This window comes from Musa acuminata, chromosome BXJ2-1 (assembly GCF_036884655.1).
Source record: "Musa acuminata AAA Group cultivar baxijiao chromosome BXJ2-1, Cavendish_Baxijiao_AAA, whole genome shotgun sequence".
NCBI lineage: Eukaryota > Viridiplantae > Streptophyta > Magnoliopsida > Zingiberales > Musaceae > Musa > Musa acuminata.
The window spans coordinates 8379280-8397254 of NC_088338.1; the positions used below are offsets into that span (position 1 = coordinate 8379280).

The 17975-nt window shown below is 45.1% G+C and overlaps 4 protein-coding genes across 5 annotated transcripts; 2 read left to right on the plus strand and 2 right to left on the minus strand.

Moving 5' to 3' along the window:
- Positions 1–580: 580 nt before the first annotated feature.
- Positions 581–2050, minus strand: LOC135598066 (AP2/ERF and B3 domain-containing protein Os05g0549800-like). Its single transcript, XM_065091589.1, has one exon. The coding sequence runs from the start codon at positions 1811–1813 to the stop codon at positions 824–826; it is 990 nt and encodes a 329-aa protein (XP_064947661.1). The 5' UTR covers positions 1814–2050; the 3' UTR covers positions 581–823.
- A 3433-nt stretch (positions 2051–5483) lies between these two features.
- On the plus strand, positions 5484–8549 carry LOC103991846 (26S proteasome non-ATPase regulatory subunit 8 homolog A). The gene is made up of 6 exons (XM_009411389.3): positions 5484–5645; positions 6238–6316; positions 6966–7068; positions 7665–7928; positions 8021–8132; positions 8222–8549. Exons 1-6 carry the CDS (start codon positions 5541–5543, stop codon positions 8360–8362), a joined length of 804 nt encoding a protein of 267 aa, XP_009409664.1. The 5' UTR covers positions 5484–5540; the 3' UTR covers positions 8363–8549.
- Positions 8550–8691: 142 nt separating this feature from the next.
- Positions 8692–10836, minus strand: LOC135598771 (cytochrome P450 71A1-like). 2 transcript variants are annotated; one of them, XM_065093072.1, is made up of 3 exons: positions 9862–10836; positions 9153–9760; positions 8692–9048 (listed from the first exon to the last, which is right to left on the minus strand). In XM_065093072.1, the coding sequence occupies exons 1-3, from the start codon at positions 10771–10773 to the stop codon at positions 9012–9014; spliced, it is 1557 nt and encodes a 518-aa protein (XP_064949144.1). In that variant the 5' UTR covers positions 10774–10836; the 3' UTR covers positions 8692–9011. The 2 variants fall into 2 exon arrangements, with proteins under 2 accessions (XP_064949144.1, XP_064949145.1); XM_065093073.1 differs by lacking the exon at positions 8692–9048 and having other exon boundaries at positions 9055–9760.
- Positions 10837–13398: 2562 nt separating this feature from the next.
- Positions 13399–15639, plus strand: LOC135598773 (transcription factor bHLH30-like). Its single transcript, XM_065093075.1, has 2 exons — positions 13399–14266; positions 15063–15639. The coding sequence occupies exons 1-2, from the start codon at positions 13544–13546 to the stop codon at positions 15525–15527; spliced, it is 1188 nt and encodes a 395-aa protein (XP_064949147.1). The 5' UTR covers positions 13399–13543; the 3' UTR covers positions 15528–15639.
- Positions 15640–17975: the final 2336 nt, after the last annotated feature.

Sequence of the window (17975 nt, forward strand, 5' to 3'; positions counted from 1 at the left end):
CAGATTCATGTTGCGATGGACGCTACCCTCGCTTGGGTCTCCGTTTCCTGACCTAATCCACATTCTGTACATGAATAATGTACGTATTTTGTGACGCAGAAGGAAGGAAAGAAGACAGCTTCAGAAGCTTCATTTGCTGAGGAGTGAAAGATAATTGAAGGTTTTGCAATGATAGGGAAAGATTCAGAATTATGTGGTATCTAAAGCTTCTCCTATCTTTGATAATTATCCTTCCAGCAGGATTATTCTTGAACAAAGTTTGCCTCGGAACATGCTAAGAAGCATTTCATTGCAAGTGCAGTAAGGGGGGATGAGGAAGATACTCTTTCCATGGATTCCTTCAAGAGAAAAGGTGAGCTCCCTGTACTTCTATAACACGAGCATAGATGTTTTAGGCTAAAATGATCGAGAACAAGAGAAATTATGTTCGATTCGATTGAACACCGTTTAAATCATTGCTTTCGTCGATCGACGCGACGTTTCTTCAGCTCAGACTTGAAAGTTATTACTCATCAAGGAAGTCAAAATGAAGCCCCCATTTCGATTCGAAAGTTATGAACTCCATCAAAACGAAGCCCCCATTTCGATTTGAAAGTTATCACTCATCAAGGAAGTAGCAAACAAAGCAGGAGAGATGAGTAAAGACAACTTCATTCAAGAATGTATAGCTCCTCATTTATGGAACGTGTACAATTTCCTGTACTACGTGAGAGGAAGGAAGGAAGGAGAGATTACAAGAGACAGGAAAAAGGAGTATGTAGGAGCTAATTAAGGACTACAAATCGCTTATACGTTGTTTCTTGAAGAAGAATGACTGTGGAAATTATTCCTTCTCTGCTGCCGTCTTCCCAATGCCACCACTCGCCGGCAACTCTGATATGGTGACACCAAACAGCCTGAAAGCATGAGCAGGCCTCACTGGCTTTGTAGTGCAACTGGTGTTCTCAGGCCTCGGCTTCCTGTCGATGAACAAATGTTTCTCTGGCCCCATCGATCGCCAGAAGCTAACGGTATCGCCGGCCTTGAGGCTCTTCTCCTTCACGAACCGGATCCACCCTTTGGTTATCACGTAGCTCTGGCTGCTGTTCCAGTATGAGTACCGAAACCTCCACATCTTCCCGGTGGCGTCCTCAAAGTTCAGCAGCACGCCCTCGCATGCCGCGGCCGTGCCGGCCTTCAACGGGAAGTGTTTCTCGGCGTGCTGCTTCGGGATCACCAGCCGATTAAGCTTCCCGACGTCGCTCGGCGTGACCACCTTGTCGAAGAGCAGCTCGCGAACGGATCCGTAATAGCTCGGCATCCTCCTCCTGCCGAAGCCCATGCCGTGGCCTGCGGCGTGGAAGCGCTTGCTCTGCTGGAGCTCGTCGTGGTATGTGTGCTTACGCAGCATGTCGACGATCTCGGCTTTGGAGTGCGCTGCGAGGAAGAATAGCACCATGGAGTCTTCGTCGTCGGACTCGGACAGGGGCTTGAAGTTGGTGACGGCGTCGCGGCCACGGAATCGCTGTGCGGCGACGTCGTAGACGCGCGCGGCCTCGGCTTCATCCCCGAACGTCCCGAGCCACACGCGCTGGTGCCTCTCGTAGATCTGGGCGCCCCATCGGCCGTTGGGCTGGGGGACGACGCCCTTGTACCTGGAGGAGGGCAGCCTCCGACCGGACTCGGCCTCGGCCTCGATCCCGACCTCCGGGGTTGGGTCGAAGACGACGCTGACGCCGCTCCCCATCCGCCTGATGGGATCGGCCACAGGTGACGGCACCTCAGGGCGCTTTTCACCGTCGCTCATGGCGTCTTCGATGCAGCTCCATTCCATAACTCCGGCAGTTCCAAGGGAGACAAGCAGAGGATAAGCTCTAATATGACGATCCTGAGAGGAAGGGAGGTGTTATGTAGACATAATGCAGTCAAAAGTCTTGTTGCAGTTGGAGCTCCTGTGCGGTCTCCAGGAAACGTGCTTAACCCCGATGGCTGTTCATGGAGGCGGATGGTGTGGTCAACCCCTGTGGCTGTGGGAATCCACCGGGAAGAACATTCAAGGAAAGCGAGGTGGATAGATCTCTCACTCTTCTTTAGGGTTTCATGCGTTGGGGAGAGGTGAGGTGAACTCGACAGAGGGACCCAGGGAGGTGCAAGTTGGCTCGAATGGCGTCCGCATCAGTGATGACCATGGTATTAATGTCAGTACATCCCCGGTGGAGCCATGGCTTCCTGTAGCTGCAGTGGGGATGATTTTGGCTCTTTATCTGCTCTTCATCTCTTCCCTTTCACCCAAAGTTTTCTCTATAATTTTAATTGTACGCATCCAAACCGAAGCATCTGTCAACATTTCGGTGCAGGGAATTCAGCTCGGATTCTCGTTGCAGAAATAGCTTCCTCTGTAACATATGGCAGCTCCGTCCTCGGAATCCTCACGGACTTCAAAGCCATTAATAACATATTTCTCGATGGATCGAAACACCGGAAATAACCTTATGATGCTCGGGTAAAACTCCTGCTTGGGTTTTATCGTTTCCTTCACCGATACATGGAATCATCAGACGCGTTTGAAGATGAGAACATGTCCGAGACTCCAGGAAACAAAGCTGCTCTTGGAGTATACTGGGACTTCATAGGTGAGCGAATCGATTAATGATTTCCTTAACTTGGTTACTGGGAAGAAGATTTAATCTTCGCTTCAGGTTGTGGACGGTGTGCAGCGGCAGAAGAACCAGCCGAGCTTCTACCTGATAAACTCGATGCTTTTCCGGTCCTTTCTCCTGTAATGCGCCCTGCCAAACCCTGGTTTGCTTTGTTGTGATGTTTCTGTACGTAGAGATTTCCCCACTCTTTCCGATCTGCGACAGGAAAGCTTAGATTTCTTGTTAAGTGGAAGAAAAGCTTCAGCTCCTTTTTCTTTTTGAGGGAACTTTGTAATGATCAAATGGATTGTTCTCCTCGCCGACGGTTTGCTATTTGTCTACACGTTGGTCTTCGAACAACATCGTCAGTTCAAAGTACTATCCGTGCTACTCCCTTTTGTTGAATTGTCGCATTCAGAAAGTGGATGGAAAACTCGATGACTTCTGCATTTCTGATGATGCAAAAGTCTTGTTTTCGTTGTTTACAAGATGTTTGCATGGTCGTCTTCCGATCCTCGTGGTCTGCAACACAGTAACTCTTATCTTGGATTCAAGGATCAGATGAAGAAGCTCTGCTTTTGGATAGAAACAGCCTCATATTCTAAGAATCAGAATTTGAATGACGGCTATGGAATACGTGAAGGCAACCGAGTTTGAACGAGTCCATTAAGTTCATACACCGGTCTATGTACATAAATATATTCTTCTTGGATGGTGTTGAGGGGTTGAAGAAGGTGTGTGTAGACAGATTGTTTGTGGAAGAATTGTTTGTGTGATAGTTGGAGAAACACTTTCAGGTATATTTTATATATAGCTTTTCTTTTGTGATCAGTCTGTCAAGCAAACTTCTTTTCCGATGGTTTATACTATTTCTTGGCTTATGAGATAGACTTAAGTGTTGAGCTTCTCGGTCTCCTTTCTTTTCTTGATGATCTATCTTATGAGATGCTTTCATGTAACACGATGCAGCTCGATGCTTAATTGCACTTCAAATCCACTTTCTAGGAGAATAGATTGGGAGTTAGCAGTTGCATTAGGGATGACTTGTGGTGGTGGTGTAGGAGTGACAAGAGGAATATGATAAGACAAATGACATGATAATTTGCACAACTCCAACTAATACTTGATTATGTTAAGATGGAGAAAACTTTCCATGGTAGGGTGACGGAGAGCAGATTTACACAAGTGGAGCGACCTCCGAATTATTAAAAAGTCGTTTGAATATAAAAATAACATCAGAGGTTTCATGAATCGAGAAAAAAAGGGTTTCTCCACCCTAATCTTGAAGCCAGTATCGTCCTTTATCATGAGATCTTTTTGTATGGTACTGATTTCAGTATGCTCTTGAACGAGATGAGGTGAGGTGAGGTGAGGCCCAAGCTCTTCGCTTCATTTTTAAGCGGCACGCTTCAAAGAGGCGTCGTCGGGGTGCTCGCCCGAGCCCAAGCGTCGGGTGTTTCAGGAGAGCGTCCGGGTTAAACAAGATGATTGAACCAGCGTTTTAGGTCTGGTTCGATCTTCAATGCTTTAGTTGGTTTAATTGAATTAACTAAAGCATCGATATCTGTTTTCCTCTCGTAACTTTCCAACCATAACCCTACTCATCCTGTCGTTGCTCGCTGCTACCGCTACCATCGTCGTTGCTCCCGTTGCTCATTGCTACCATTGTCGCTCTCGCTTTTACTGCTCGTTGTTGCTCCTGCTCTTAATGCTCACTGACGCTGCTCGCAGCTACCGCTACTGCCACTATGGTTGCTCGTGGCTTCCGCTCTCGCTGCTGCTACCACTATCGTCACTCACCTCTCCCGCACTCGCTACCATTGCTCGCTGCTACCTCGTCTCACCTCAACTCGATAGTATATTAACAATATACTGTTAACTGTATACTAGTAATGATTTTTTTATTATATTAATAATATATTTATTTTAATTTTAATATTATTAAATTTTATTTATTTGAAATTATTGTTATTGTTTTGTTTTGAGATTTTTTTGTTAATGTGATATTATGATTTTGTAAGATTTTATTAATTTAATATTATTTTTTATTTAAATAATTATATTTATTAATTATATTATATGTTTTTATATTTTAGCATATCGTTTCGCTCGGGCGAGCGCCTAGCGCCTTATGCGTTTTTAGACCTTGGCGTCTAACACTTTTTAAATCACTATTATATGATCATATAAAATTTTGATTTCGTTATTTTGTGATATATTGGCTCTATTTCTAATACCAATATATCATTACATAATTTAATATAAAAAAAGAGTTAAGTTCGATTGAGACTCCTTCAAAACTCTATCGAGGGAGGGTACGTAAAATAAAAAAATGCTTTTTTGATGCTTAAGTTTGAAAATAGATTCAGAGAATTTAAAACTTAAAGATATAATAGTTTTTAATAACTAACTAAACTAAATAGGCTGACAAATACATAACCAATTGTATTATTTCAAATAACTAAATCAGAAAAAACTCCTATAGAAAAAGATATAATAAAAAAATCTTATACTTATTTGCGGAGGAAAATTAGTTATACACATGACACTATATCCTAAATTCCTTTCGATGTTATTGACATGAAAATTACTTCACTGCTATAACGTTGAATCATTTCAAATGGTAAATACTTTCATTGTATACAACGAAGAGAAGATAGTAAGTCATCCTTTTATGGAACCCCACAACATGCAGCAGACCGGGCTGAGACGAGGCCCAATTCTCCCGGCTGTATGACCCACGACAGGGGTCAGGGATCTCCTCAAAACTGGTGGGCCACGAGTCCTTTTGACCCATAAAGAAAAACCTGTTCCGCGTTGGCCGTTTTACAGGAAATCCCTCCCCCTGGCCTTTAAAACCCTAACCTCGGCTCCACGGCAAGAAGATCGAGTCAAGAGAGAGGCGGAGAGCGTAGAGGCGAGATGGATCCGCAGTTGGTGGAACTCACGCAGCTCTTCGAGCGATTCAAGGCCGCCTGCGTGAGGAACGATTTCAGCACCTGCGCCAATCTACTCTCCCAGCTCAAGGTACGTTGCTCTCTCCTCCCCTCTTTCCATGATTTTTAATGGGCTGATGCCGGCAGATGTTCCTTCTTCTTGTGGTGAAGTAGGGGAGATTTAACTAACATGCTTTCTAACCCTGATATGTGCGAATTGGTGGATTAGCAACTCCGAATTTAAGCGATTGCGTGGTATGAACTTTTTAGGGTTTGAAACTGAAGGCTTTCAGAAACCTACCCTTTTAAATGATGAAATACTGGAGAAGAAAAAAAAAGAGAAATTTAGATTAATGGAATGCAAGCTTCCATGAAAATGCAGAGAACATGAAGCCCTTGGTTTTGCTGGTCCTGTAAGCTTTAATTGCTATATATGTACAGCCAAAGATAGCTGTTTGGATCTGATGTAACTGACGTTGATCGTCTTATTCTCGGAAATTTGTTTCAAAAGCTCAGGCTTTATCTGCAGGAACATGATCAAGGGCGAGATTCAAGATGATAAATCACATCTAAGGATAGATTAATGCATCATTTGTTATTCATTTTATTTGCCTCTCTTTTGACATATTGCTCAAGGAATCTTCTTTAGGTTTTCATACAAAAAAGCTTTGTGCACTCTGCAGGTACGATTGACGGCATTTCCTAGTCTGCCACCATCATTTCAGGAAACACCGAGTGCTGTTCAGGAGCTGACAATAGCAAGTAACATTTTTTTCACTCATAAAGCTTCATTTCCTTTATCTTACTTTAATTCTTAATATAGTTATGGCAGTTCTGTGACATAGTCATTTGGTTTAATTGATTGATGCAGACCTTCATTTATGTCTGCAGTGGACTTTTATAGTCCATCTGTGTGGCGTGTTGTTGGATATGACCAACAAAATCACGTGATGAAGTCATACATGGTTTAAGTGGATGGGTGTAGTTAAGCTAGTAGAATAATATGTTGGTTGCAAGTTATCGACCAAGTTATATATTGGAATCTTGTGAGGTTTGTTGTGCCTAGATAATTATGTATGCCAAACTGTCTTTGATGATGTTGCACGCCGTACTTTTTTTCCATCAATGTAATTCGGTTTATCATAGTAATTGTTTGTAGTGAATGAGAAAACCTGATGGATTCTCTCATTTTTCAACTTATGATGTTTGCTTCTTCAGATAACTGAACGGGTATAATCCCTCAGTTCCATTGTTCATTGTTTCTTATTCTTGCATTTATGGTCTCCAGAAATTTTTGAATGACCATTTTTGACATATTATGTTGGTTATTATAAGTTTCTTGATATTACAAAATGTCCGCCATACTCTTCTTTCAATAAAATCATGAATGCTATTGCTGGAGAAATTTCAGGAGATATATTTGAGCATGCTGTTGTGTTGAGTGTGAAGACTGAAGATCAAGATGCCTTTGAAAGGGATTTCTTTCAACTTAAGCCTTACTATACTGATACAAGGTATGTTGCCTCAATTATATTTGCATATTTATTTTATTTTATTGCAAAAATAAAATACATAGATGAAAAGGTTCTTTTCTCAATGCTTATGGAACTAGTTGTACAGAATTGACATTTGTTTTTATTGGTGGAACGTATACATTGTAGTAAAACATGGTCGCACCACCATGTTGGTTATAATTGATCTTCTTGTGTATCACCTAAGCATGAGCCCTTCTAAGAACCATAGTAGTTACAGTTGAACTATGTTGACTTAATGAAATTACTTTTGCTGACGCTTTGGTGTGGGTACTGTTACTGCATTACTAACATTAGGCTAAAATTTTAATGTTTGCTGTTTTTTATTGGTTTTCTTTATGATTCAATTATCGATTGTCATCTATCATCCATTTCCTCCATTGTCTCACTGTGGTAGTGTTAGAATACACTGATAGCTAGCAACAGCCTTTCTTAATTATCCTATGTATGAATTTAAGTTAATGGATGGCTACTTGCATCATTTGTAACCATGCTAAATGCGTCTTCAGAAACTATTGGGGCTCTATGGTTTTGCAACTATTATGTCTTAACTTCTTTATAACTTTGTCTTTTAACAGCGGTATAATACCACCATCACCCCAGGAGTACCCGATCTTGGGCCTTAACCTACTGAGGCTGCTGGTACAAAATAGAATCGCGGAATTCCACACGGAACTTGAACTTCTTCCGCAAAGTGCTTTGGAAAATGCTTGCATCAAGCATGCCGTGGAGCTGGAACAATCTTTCATGGAAGGAGCTTACAACCGTGTCTTGAGTGCAAGGCAGACTGTGCCACATGATACTTATGTTTATTTCATGGATCTTCTTGCAAAGACGGTCAGGTAATGTGCCTTGCATGTCCTTTAAGCCATATTTACATTTTTTGGAACTTCCGAGTTATCCAGAGGATATTTAGAAATTCTTTCACTCGCAGAGATGAGATTGCTGGATGCAGTGAAAAAGCCTATGATTATTTGTCAATTAATGATGCCAAGAAAATCTTAATGTTCTCTTCTGATCAAGAGCTTTCTGAGTATATCACAGAGGTATGGATATGATAGTAGGATGGACGTACCTTTACTAATACTAAGAGCTTTTTTCATGTTTAAGTCATGCGGTCCGTCCCTCCATGCAGGAGCATCCGGAATGGGAAATCAATAATGGATGTGTGTTCTTTCAGAAGGCCAAAGAATCTCAACCTTCCAAGGAGATACCGGCGCTTCAACTGATCAACCAGACATTGAGTTATGCTAGAGAATTGGAGCGCATCGTCTGAATGTATCCATGGTGTATTTTTCTTGTTAATGACAACCATAAGCTTAAGATCTTTGCTTATCGTCCGAATGACAGTTTTTAAGTACCTTTGGTTTGCTTGTTTCTTTTATTCATGCAGACACCCTTTAATTTTCTTATCGCCTTAAATGCATAAGAAAAAGGTGACCAGATTTCTATTCCAAACCTCATTCATTGTGTTTCTGTGCAGCTGACCTGATAGACTCTTGAAACATTACCAGGTGAAGGTTTCTTAACCTACGGTTCACAGTGCAACCAAAAGGTATTAGTGCCCCCATGTGTTCTGTTCATGGTACTCAGATTGTCAATATATTTCCACGCTCCAACTTAGTTTCGTACTTCGACTTTTTTTCATGCTTCATGAAAATTATTTTTGGATAAAATCACACCAAAATAGTGATTTTTGTATCTGTCCTGTTAAATTTAACATAAACATGCCTATAGAAATCTCCTTCCATTTGGTTGTCATCACCATCACCGCGTCGCCATACCCACCGAGGACGAAACGTTTCGACCCTTCATTTCTTTTTCTTGGATGTATATTGCGTACTGATTGCTGCAATGGGGATGAGGTTGGACGTGCTTCCGCGTCTTCTCGAGTTCCTTTCCCTGTTTTTGACGTGGCTCCACACCTAATCATGCACGACTAATCTGCTTATCATTGTCTCCCTGTGGTTTGAATTAAAATTCGCGAGGCATGAATTTTATTATAGCAGCAACAAGTTGCGGAATCCATCCTATGACAGATAGTTTGACCGGGGACGAAGACCTACAAGTTTGGAGGCTCCGCCACCAGGATCAAGCTCGATTTCTTGTGCACCGCAATCCCGGACGCTTCGCTCATGTCCATCACCTCCCCAGCCATCCCGTCCGGCAGCTGCCAGTCGAAATGGTACAACAAGTTCGCGAGCGCAAGCTCGGTGGTGGCCATGGCGAAAGCGACCCCGGGACAACCTCTCCGGCCTGCCCCGAACGGTATCAACTGGAAGTCCTGCCCCTTGAAGTCGATGCTGTTGCCCACGAATCTCTCGGGCCAGAACTCCTCCGGCTTCTCCCACGAAACCGGATCCCTTCCGATTGCCCAGGCGTTGATCACCACCCTCGTGCCTTTGGGAATGAGGTAGCCCTGCAGTCGGGCGTCTTCCATGGACTCTCGTGGCACCAGCAGAGGAAGAGCAGGGTGCAATCGAAGCGTCTCCTTGATTGCTGCCCTCAAGTACTCCATCCCTTCCACCATCTCCTCTCTCAGTTCCCCTCCCGATCCAACAATCTTTCTGATCTCCTCTTGTGCTCTCTCCATCTTTCTTGGGTGCTTGACGAGCTCCGCCATCGCCCATTCGATTGTCGTGTACGTCGTGTCGATCCCTCCAGTAATCATATCCTACATCGTATCGAACGAGAACGTTGTGGTAAGGAAGAACTATTCTATGCGGCGATTGAGCATAGCAAGAAGATGAAGATTATGTGAAGAAAGAGAGCTACCAAAATGATGGCCTTGATGCAGTCTCTGCTGAGTGCAATACCGTCGACAGCTTCCGAGGCGAGCAAGATGTCCGAGAAATCCATAGTGCTGCTGTCGTCGCGAGCATGGTTGGTGTGCGTCTTACGCTCGTGCTCCTCTAAGATCGTCTCGATGAAGGCGTCGAATTTGATTGCCGTCTTCCTCACCCTGGCGTCCAACCCGTTCAACCGGTCGATCCAACCCAATAATGGCACGAAATCCCGCAGCGGGAACGACCCCAGTACCGTGATTAACTCCGAGAACAAGGCACGGACTCCGCTTCCGCCACCCTCCTCCTCGACGTGCTTCCTCCCGAACGCAACTCTGCAGATTATGTCACTGGTGAGGGAGACGATCATCTCGCTAATGTTCACCCGGCTGGAGGCGGCACGAATTCTTCCCACGAGAAGGGCCACCTCCTCTTCTCGAATCGGGCGAAATGAGTGTACCCGCCTGAGGCTGAGAAGGTGGAGGACGCATACGCGTCTCACCTGCCGCCATAACTCGCCGTACTTGCAGAAGCCGACGTCCTGGGAACCGTAGAAGAGCCTGTCGCTCAAGCTCGAGTCGGGGCGGCTGGCGAAGGCCAGGTCGTGGGTCTTCATCACCTCCTGCGCGGCCGCAGCGGAGGAGACCACGACGGTAGGGACTCGGCCGAACCAGAGGAGCATCACAGGGCCATGTTTCTGAGACAGCGACCTCAGGGAGCGGTGCGGGAGGGAGCCGAGTTGGTGGAGGTTGCCGATGAGAGGAAGCCGCCATGGGGAGGGGACATGGCTGGGCTTCTTGGGTCGTGCCCGGAACAAGAGAAAGATGGAGGAGAGGGCGACGAGGGCGAGGAGGGAGAGAGGGAGGGCGTCGAGGTGTGAGACGAGCAAGTGGTTGAACGACATCCTTCAGATGGCGAGCATGGATCGCGGAGTGCCGCTTGGTGTAGTCGGTTGTCTGCGGTGCTTGTGGTGGTGAGAGGGTAACGTAATTGTGTTGTGCCGCTTCTGGCAGCTCGACGCATCGAGTGGACCGCAGGAGCGCGGCGGCAACGGTGACTTTGACATCACACCACAAGATGTCCGATCCCATCTTACATGTTTTCCACGGATGTGCACTTCTATCTTAGCTCTAAATGGTTCTAACAATTAATACATTATATAAACATAAAAATATGCCTGATCATATTTGTAAGACGCTATTAGGATGATATCCATAATTCGTTGTCCGTATGCCTATTTCGGATTCCTCGTGTCGAAGACTTCATTTGGTGTGCACTCATCTCTTTCCTACGGTTGAAGAGCTCCCTCGTCTGAATTTTTGTACATGCCTTTGGACTGTTTGTTTGTTCTCTGCATTGTATTTTTCGGATCCGTATGACCAAAAGGATGCATTATGAAATCTTCCTCTTCCCCGGACAGAAGAAGCGGCTGACTTTTTCCAACTTGCATTTACCAACAGAGAATGAGTGCTGTACTTTAGAATGTCTTGAGCTCAGCTTTTGACAGAATCTTGGCACCTGCAGTTTGTGTTTGCCTGTGACAAGATATGTGCTTGCATGAGGTGTTCGTCTTGGTTTCGAGGGGGGTTTTGCTCTTGAGGATAGTCTCAGACCATGCTCCATTGACAGAGACCAACGGTGGCCAGACATGACACTGTAGATCCATGTAGATGTTTGTTTGAGCATCAATAATGATCACTGTGACATTACGCATCTTGGTCTTTTTGCCTTCTGTATAGCGGCCAATCTGCCCTTACATTTGCTGGGTGTTCTCTACTTGAAAAAGAAGGAACAAGGAAAGGAAAAAGTGAGCAAGTACCTGCAGAAGAGCAGTCCTGCCACCGGCAGTGTGTAGGACATTTCATTCAGCTGGAGCGTATATAATCACAGTTCAAAGCCCATGATGTGTCAGGATTCATCATCTGAGAAGAAGAAGAAGAAGAAGATGACCTCCATCCTTGAAGCAGTACACATCCTTCATGTTTCTTATTGCACTACTTGTTCATTTACCGATATTGATCTACTGCGACTAAGTCTGCTTTGTGCGGCTTAACAATGTTGATGCCCATGAATCAGATTTCTTCGTTCGGATAGCTGGAACACTTCATCATCCTCTTCTGTTTTCTTCTTGATTTGACACAGCAAACACGACGTAGAAAGGAAGGGAAAGGAAATGAATACGAGTGACATATCGGAACACTATCAAGCCACGCTTTTTAGCTTGTCGCAGTAAGATATGACAGTGTGAAAGAAGTTGCTGCTATCTGTGTCCTTCCAAATCCTTTCATGGTGGTTTTAAGGTATTATGTGTCATTTAATCATGGAGACAGAATAAAAAGCAGTCCTCGAAGCTACGATTAAACATCATGAGATTAGATCTGTAGCTTTTCTAGTGGGTTTCTGATCTCATGACTGCTCCCGGAATCCTCTTGCATGCTCTCTTCCTCTACGATTGGAGTTGCACTGGTCGTGAAGACACAATCTCATGCAGCATTAAGCACTATGAGGAGGGAATTGAGAGCACTGAGTCGAGGCCTAAAAAGAAGGGTGTCACTGCATGCGCTCAATCCGAGTCCATGATGGCCACGATACGGTGTACATGTAGGGAACAAAGAAGGTCGGGGGTGATCAACAGCATCAGTACTCGCCATTACCCACGTAAGGCCGTGGTGTTACTGACATCATCATCAACCTCTCTCTCTCTCTCTCTCTGTGTGTGTTTCTCTATCTACTCCTCGCTGCTCTTCCTCCTCTTCTTTGTGCTTGTGGTGGTGGTGGTCGCATCATTGGGATCTTTGAATGGGGTGTGGCAAAAAGGATGGAAAGGCTCGGCCATGGGGGACCAACTCGAGCGCATGTGCCCGCCCACCCAAGCCACTGCGAGTCCGTATTGATGCGGTAGCAACTCACAGTCCCACATATTTTACAGATAAAACAACTCCACAAACCCAATCCAAATCCTCCGTTGTGCGAGGGTGAAAAGGAAAGGCGAGGGATTTCTTAGAAAGCAGTCTCGAGTGGTCAGTAGGATCTCGGTGGAGAGACAAGGGTGCAGGTGCAGAAGCAAAGATGGCTGCGATCATGTTACTCAAGCCTGTGCAGGTGAAGAAGGGGAGATACTTGCAAAGACGGGGAGACGCTAAGAGAGAGAACGTAGAAAGAGAGAAGAGAGGAGTGTATTCCAAGACACAATGATTACTTCGTTTTGGGGGAGGCAGGAGGAGAGGCGTGGAATTGGAAAGCGGAGGATGGGACGGGAGCAGAACGTGGGGCTTGACCGAGGTGGGTCTCTCCATCTAATCTTTTTCCCATGTTTTCTTTCCTTTCACCTTTTGCTCGGTTCATCAGGCCTGGTCGGTTCCACTTCTATTCTCTCCCTCTCGTTTCTTCTTCCTCCTCCACCTCCTTTCCTCTCTTCTCTCTCCTCTCCTCTCCTCTCCTCTCCTCAGAGCCGTAGCAGCAGCGTAATAATACGTCTAGGGGGCGGTGGAAGCCCTTGGAACATGGGGAACCGCAGAGAGAATCGCGTAAGAGCAAAGTAAGACACCTCCCCCGAGCTGGACTTTGCCGTACTCCCACATAGCCAAAAGCAAGTTTCATTTCTCCCGAAAGGATTATAAGCCCAAAGGGGAAGACAAAAAGGTCATCCACCCCTCTAAAGGCATCATTGTAGCATGCTAGCGCTGCGTCGTATGAGCTATATACGCATAGGGGGAAGTCACAGGTTTGGGAGTTCAAGAATGGAGAACTGCGGAGAAGGCCATGAATTCCAAGCCTACCAAGAAGAAGACCACAACACCGTCGCCGCCGCCGCCGCCACCGCCAACAACAATAGCATTAGCAACATCCAAAGTGGTGGGGGGTCTGCAACGTTTATGTTCCCGGCCCAGGTCGCCATGGGTGATGGCGCTGGCGATGCTGCTGCTTCTGGTCTCCTGCCTTGGCCACTTCCCCTCCTGAACAATTTACATCCGACTCACTTCCCGAGCTCGGGGCAAATTCGCGATCAAGACCGCTTCTTCCCTTCTCTTCCACCTCTTCCTCCTCTGCCACCGCCGCCCCCGCCCGCCTTCTACCACGACCTGCATGCCCGTCGGGCTTCAGCCGCACTGCAGCTCGCTTACGATGGTAGCGGGCTCGGTTCGTCGTCGTCGGACCCCTTGGGACTGGCGGGGCTTTACTTGGGACCCGAAGCATTAATTCGCGGCCGAGGGATGATGTCGTCCTCCCCCTTCGGAGCTCTTCATGCCGAGCTGTGCAAGATGACACCGCAGGAAATCATGGACGCGAAGGCGCTAGCCGCGTCGAAAAGCCATAGCGAAGCCGAGCGGCGACGCCGCGAACGCATCAACGCCCATCTCGCAAGGCTGCGCAGCTTGCTTCCGAGCACCACCAAAGTAAGCACATACCCTATACCCCCAACAATCTTCGCTCACAAGATTCACATATTTCATTTCGGCAGCCTTCTCAATTCATTGTGAATCTCCAATTCCCTCTGCCCTATCTGATCTAAATCGACAATGATCCTTCTACATCATGGATAATAATCATAACAGAAGACTTAGAAAGGAATTTTTAGGATTCAATACGAGACAATCCAACCATGGCTCATATACTGCAAGCCTTGAGCCTTTTGGTGCTTGGGGACGCCTGATAGTCTACGACGATAGGAAGACTGAGTTGACGAAGAAGAGAGAGAGAGAGAGAGAGAGAGAGAGAGAGAGAGAGAGAGAGGAGGGACAAGGGCTGTGGAAGAGCCGCCTGGTTGACAGGATGAGAGGAAGCAGGAGAGTATCAGGCTACCAAATAGCCTCCACGGAGATTGTTACTGCCGGAGAACAGTGAACCTAAGAAAGACAAACATGCGCACTCCTGTCAGAAAAAGGAATGCACTCGCAGTCGCTTCTCGTCCTTCCACCACCGCAAGTTCCACTCCCATGTGGAAGCGTGCATGCGACCACCTCCAGCTCCCTCCACCTCTGGGACTACACAGTTCAAGAACAAAAGGGTAGCAAATAGTAGTTTATTAGGTAATCTGTGTATATTAGTATCACTTCTTCCTCCTCTGACTTCTTTGTCCCCTTTCTTGTACTTCCCTTTCTTCGTCATCTTCATGCACGGAGCTCGTCTCTATTCTTTTATTCTCTTACCGTTCCATGGTCTGCAACTCATTCACCAACCCGCGATGTGCAGACGGACAAGGCGTCATTGCTAGCAGAGGTGATTCAACACGTCAAAGAACTGAAGCGCCAGACGCTGGAGATCGCGGAAGAGAGCCCACTTCCCACGGAGACCGACGAGCTCACCGTCGATGCCACCAACGATGAGGACGGCAAGTTTTTGGTCTCGGCTACGCTGTGCTGTGATGACCGACCGGACCTCCTTCCGGACCTCATCAAAGCCCTCAAAGCCTTAAAACTACGAACACTCAAGGCCGAGATCACCACCCTCGGCGGCCGCATCAAGAGCATGCTCCTCATCACCGGAGAGGATGGTTCTGACCACCTGCAACAGGAGCAGTCCATCGCGTCCATCCAAGATGCGCTCAAGGCCGTCATGGATCGGACATCGTCAGCCGATGAGGCATCCACCGCCGGTGGCATCAAGCGGCAGCGCACCACCAACTTGTCTAGCATACTCGAACACAGGTCCATTTAACTCAAACCATACCCTGCACATGTAATGATAGCTAGCGTGATCAAACTATATACCTACCTTACAGTCATTCATGTTTCTCGTTTTCTTGCATGGGCAGTATTCATACTTCTTATGTTTTTGATTGTGTGGAGTTTAATCCGAAGGGAAATTATCTTGGATTTTTCATCATGTGGGATTGCAGTGGTGGGAAAAAGGTATGTTGGGGACTAAGCCCAATTGGATGGGGTGGGAACTGGGAAGGGTTTGTACAATAAACACACTGAATGGAAGACAGAGTTTTGAGTGATGGATGAGCTCAGTTTCTTCTTGTGTTTGTTGCTCACTGAGACTCGCAGTTGACTCTCTCACAGAGATCGGCATGCCGTGCATGAGACGCAGAACCCAAGGCATGCATGCAACTCCCATGCGGCCACTACAAAGGAAAGAGAAGGTTGGAATTCGGTGTCTCCATCGAGGTGATGGATTTCGCGACGCTCTACTTCTTATGAATCTCATCACGTACAGTAATAGTTACATCTTAAAGTTCGCATTATTGTGTACTTAGGTGTAGTATTGTTATTTCTCTCTTCCCTATGTTTCTTAGTCTGACACAAACAACTGGAAATCTCCTTCGCAAGTTTCCGCCATGGATATATTTAGTTTGGTACACAAATCTTAGAACTGTGATTCATGGAAAAAGTGACATGGGCAGATAGAGAGAGACAAAAATAAAAGCCAATGAAAGCTCACAGTCGAAGTTGTGAGGAAAGTACAAGTTAATGGAGGTAATTCAAAGAAAAGAGAGGTATAGAAATGGTTCGAAAAGCTGAGAAGATATAAAAGCAAACAAAGCAAGTGGCAGAACTCAGAAAGGGTAGGGTAGCAGAGTTCCACTAGCTTCATCTCGATGGGTTCAACAGCAAAATACAAAAGTCGAGAGCAGCAGACTTGGTTCTTTGACTTCTATAAATGGTGACAATGTTCAGGATGTACTATTTCCTGTTCTACATACCACCCAGAGCATGGTTAACAGTCCATACTTGTAGCATGTTGAGTTCAATGTATGTGCAGCATTACCTTTTAACATTTATCGATTAGCTTCATACTATATCAGTGTAGAAGAACAGTTGTGAGTTGATCATCTTGTAAATGGAAACAAGGTGAGTCGAGGAGTAAATACCTAACATCTTTATTAATACGAACCATTTGTAAGCTACTTTGTTATAGTCTGATCAGCATATATGAGATAAAGCACATTACTGATGAGGTTCCTTTATCTTGACATAGGGACTCTATTGTTCTTGGATCAAGTAGATTTGTTTAGTGAGCCATTACTATCTTATGTCAATGTAAGTAAAACATTTTTTCATCACTGTCTAACATGAATTAACCTGATTAGGGGATATCTTAATCATCGACCAGGGAGATTAGCTTATAATCTATGAAATTGCACCTGAGTTACTATGTCTGGTTCTCTTTCTTTGAGTGTTGTTGGTTGAGATCATGAAGAGGTAGGAGATCAGCATGGCATTAATGATATCAAGTTATTAGACCCCTAACATATTATTACTTCTGTTTCTCATCAGTGCAACATCATGATCATTAACTACAACTCCAAGGAATGTGCAGCAAATCAAGCTTCATCCATATGTTTTTACTTCAGAACTGGCAATAACCAAGCATGTTTACATAGAATGCTGCATTGTGAGCAACAATAACTCAAAATATAAGTAAAATATAGAAAACTGCCTTTGTGGACTTCAAGTTCAATGGTTCACAAGGATTATTCTCATGACATAGAAATGCAGGTGAAGATTTGCTACTTGTCTGTGCAGAAGGAATTAGCCAGTCATGAAGAAAGCAACCACAGTTCTTCATCAAGTTGTTTCAATTACAACTTGAAACCTACTACACCTGCAACACAATTTCTTCTCATGATACAAGTATTCTGAACTATATATTGTCACCAAGCCACATATAAACCCTAAGTCTATCTTCTTGTCATGCTGTTGAAATGCTTAATCTTCTTCTCCTCCTTTTCTCGTGATGTGTAGGTGGGACTTTGTCCTTCAGTTTTGTTCTTCATGTACTGTCACTGCCATACAGCTTCAAATATCTATGGATTCTTAAGCTGAACTACGATGAAACTTGCTATCTTCATCGGTCAAATCTCTTTGCAACTCAGACAAGGAAAGGGAGTAAAGTTATTAGTGCAGGTATAAAAAGAGTTTCTTTTTCTGATGCACGAGTATAATAGGAAACGCCAGTTCACTCTTTTTTGGACAAACATTGACGCCTACGTGATACAGAAGATTTGTTTGACCAATATATGGGGCATCAGATCTTCTGTATCCAACTTTAGATTAGCTTTTGTAAAGGCATCATTACCTTCCTGTAACACGCGTGTGAAGTTTCAGGACTCGGCTTCTACGTCACTCACCTTGCCATGCACGGTTCCACCATCTTCAT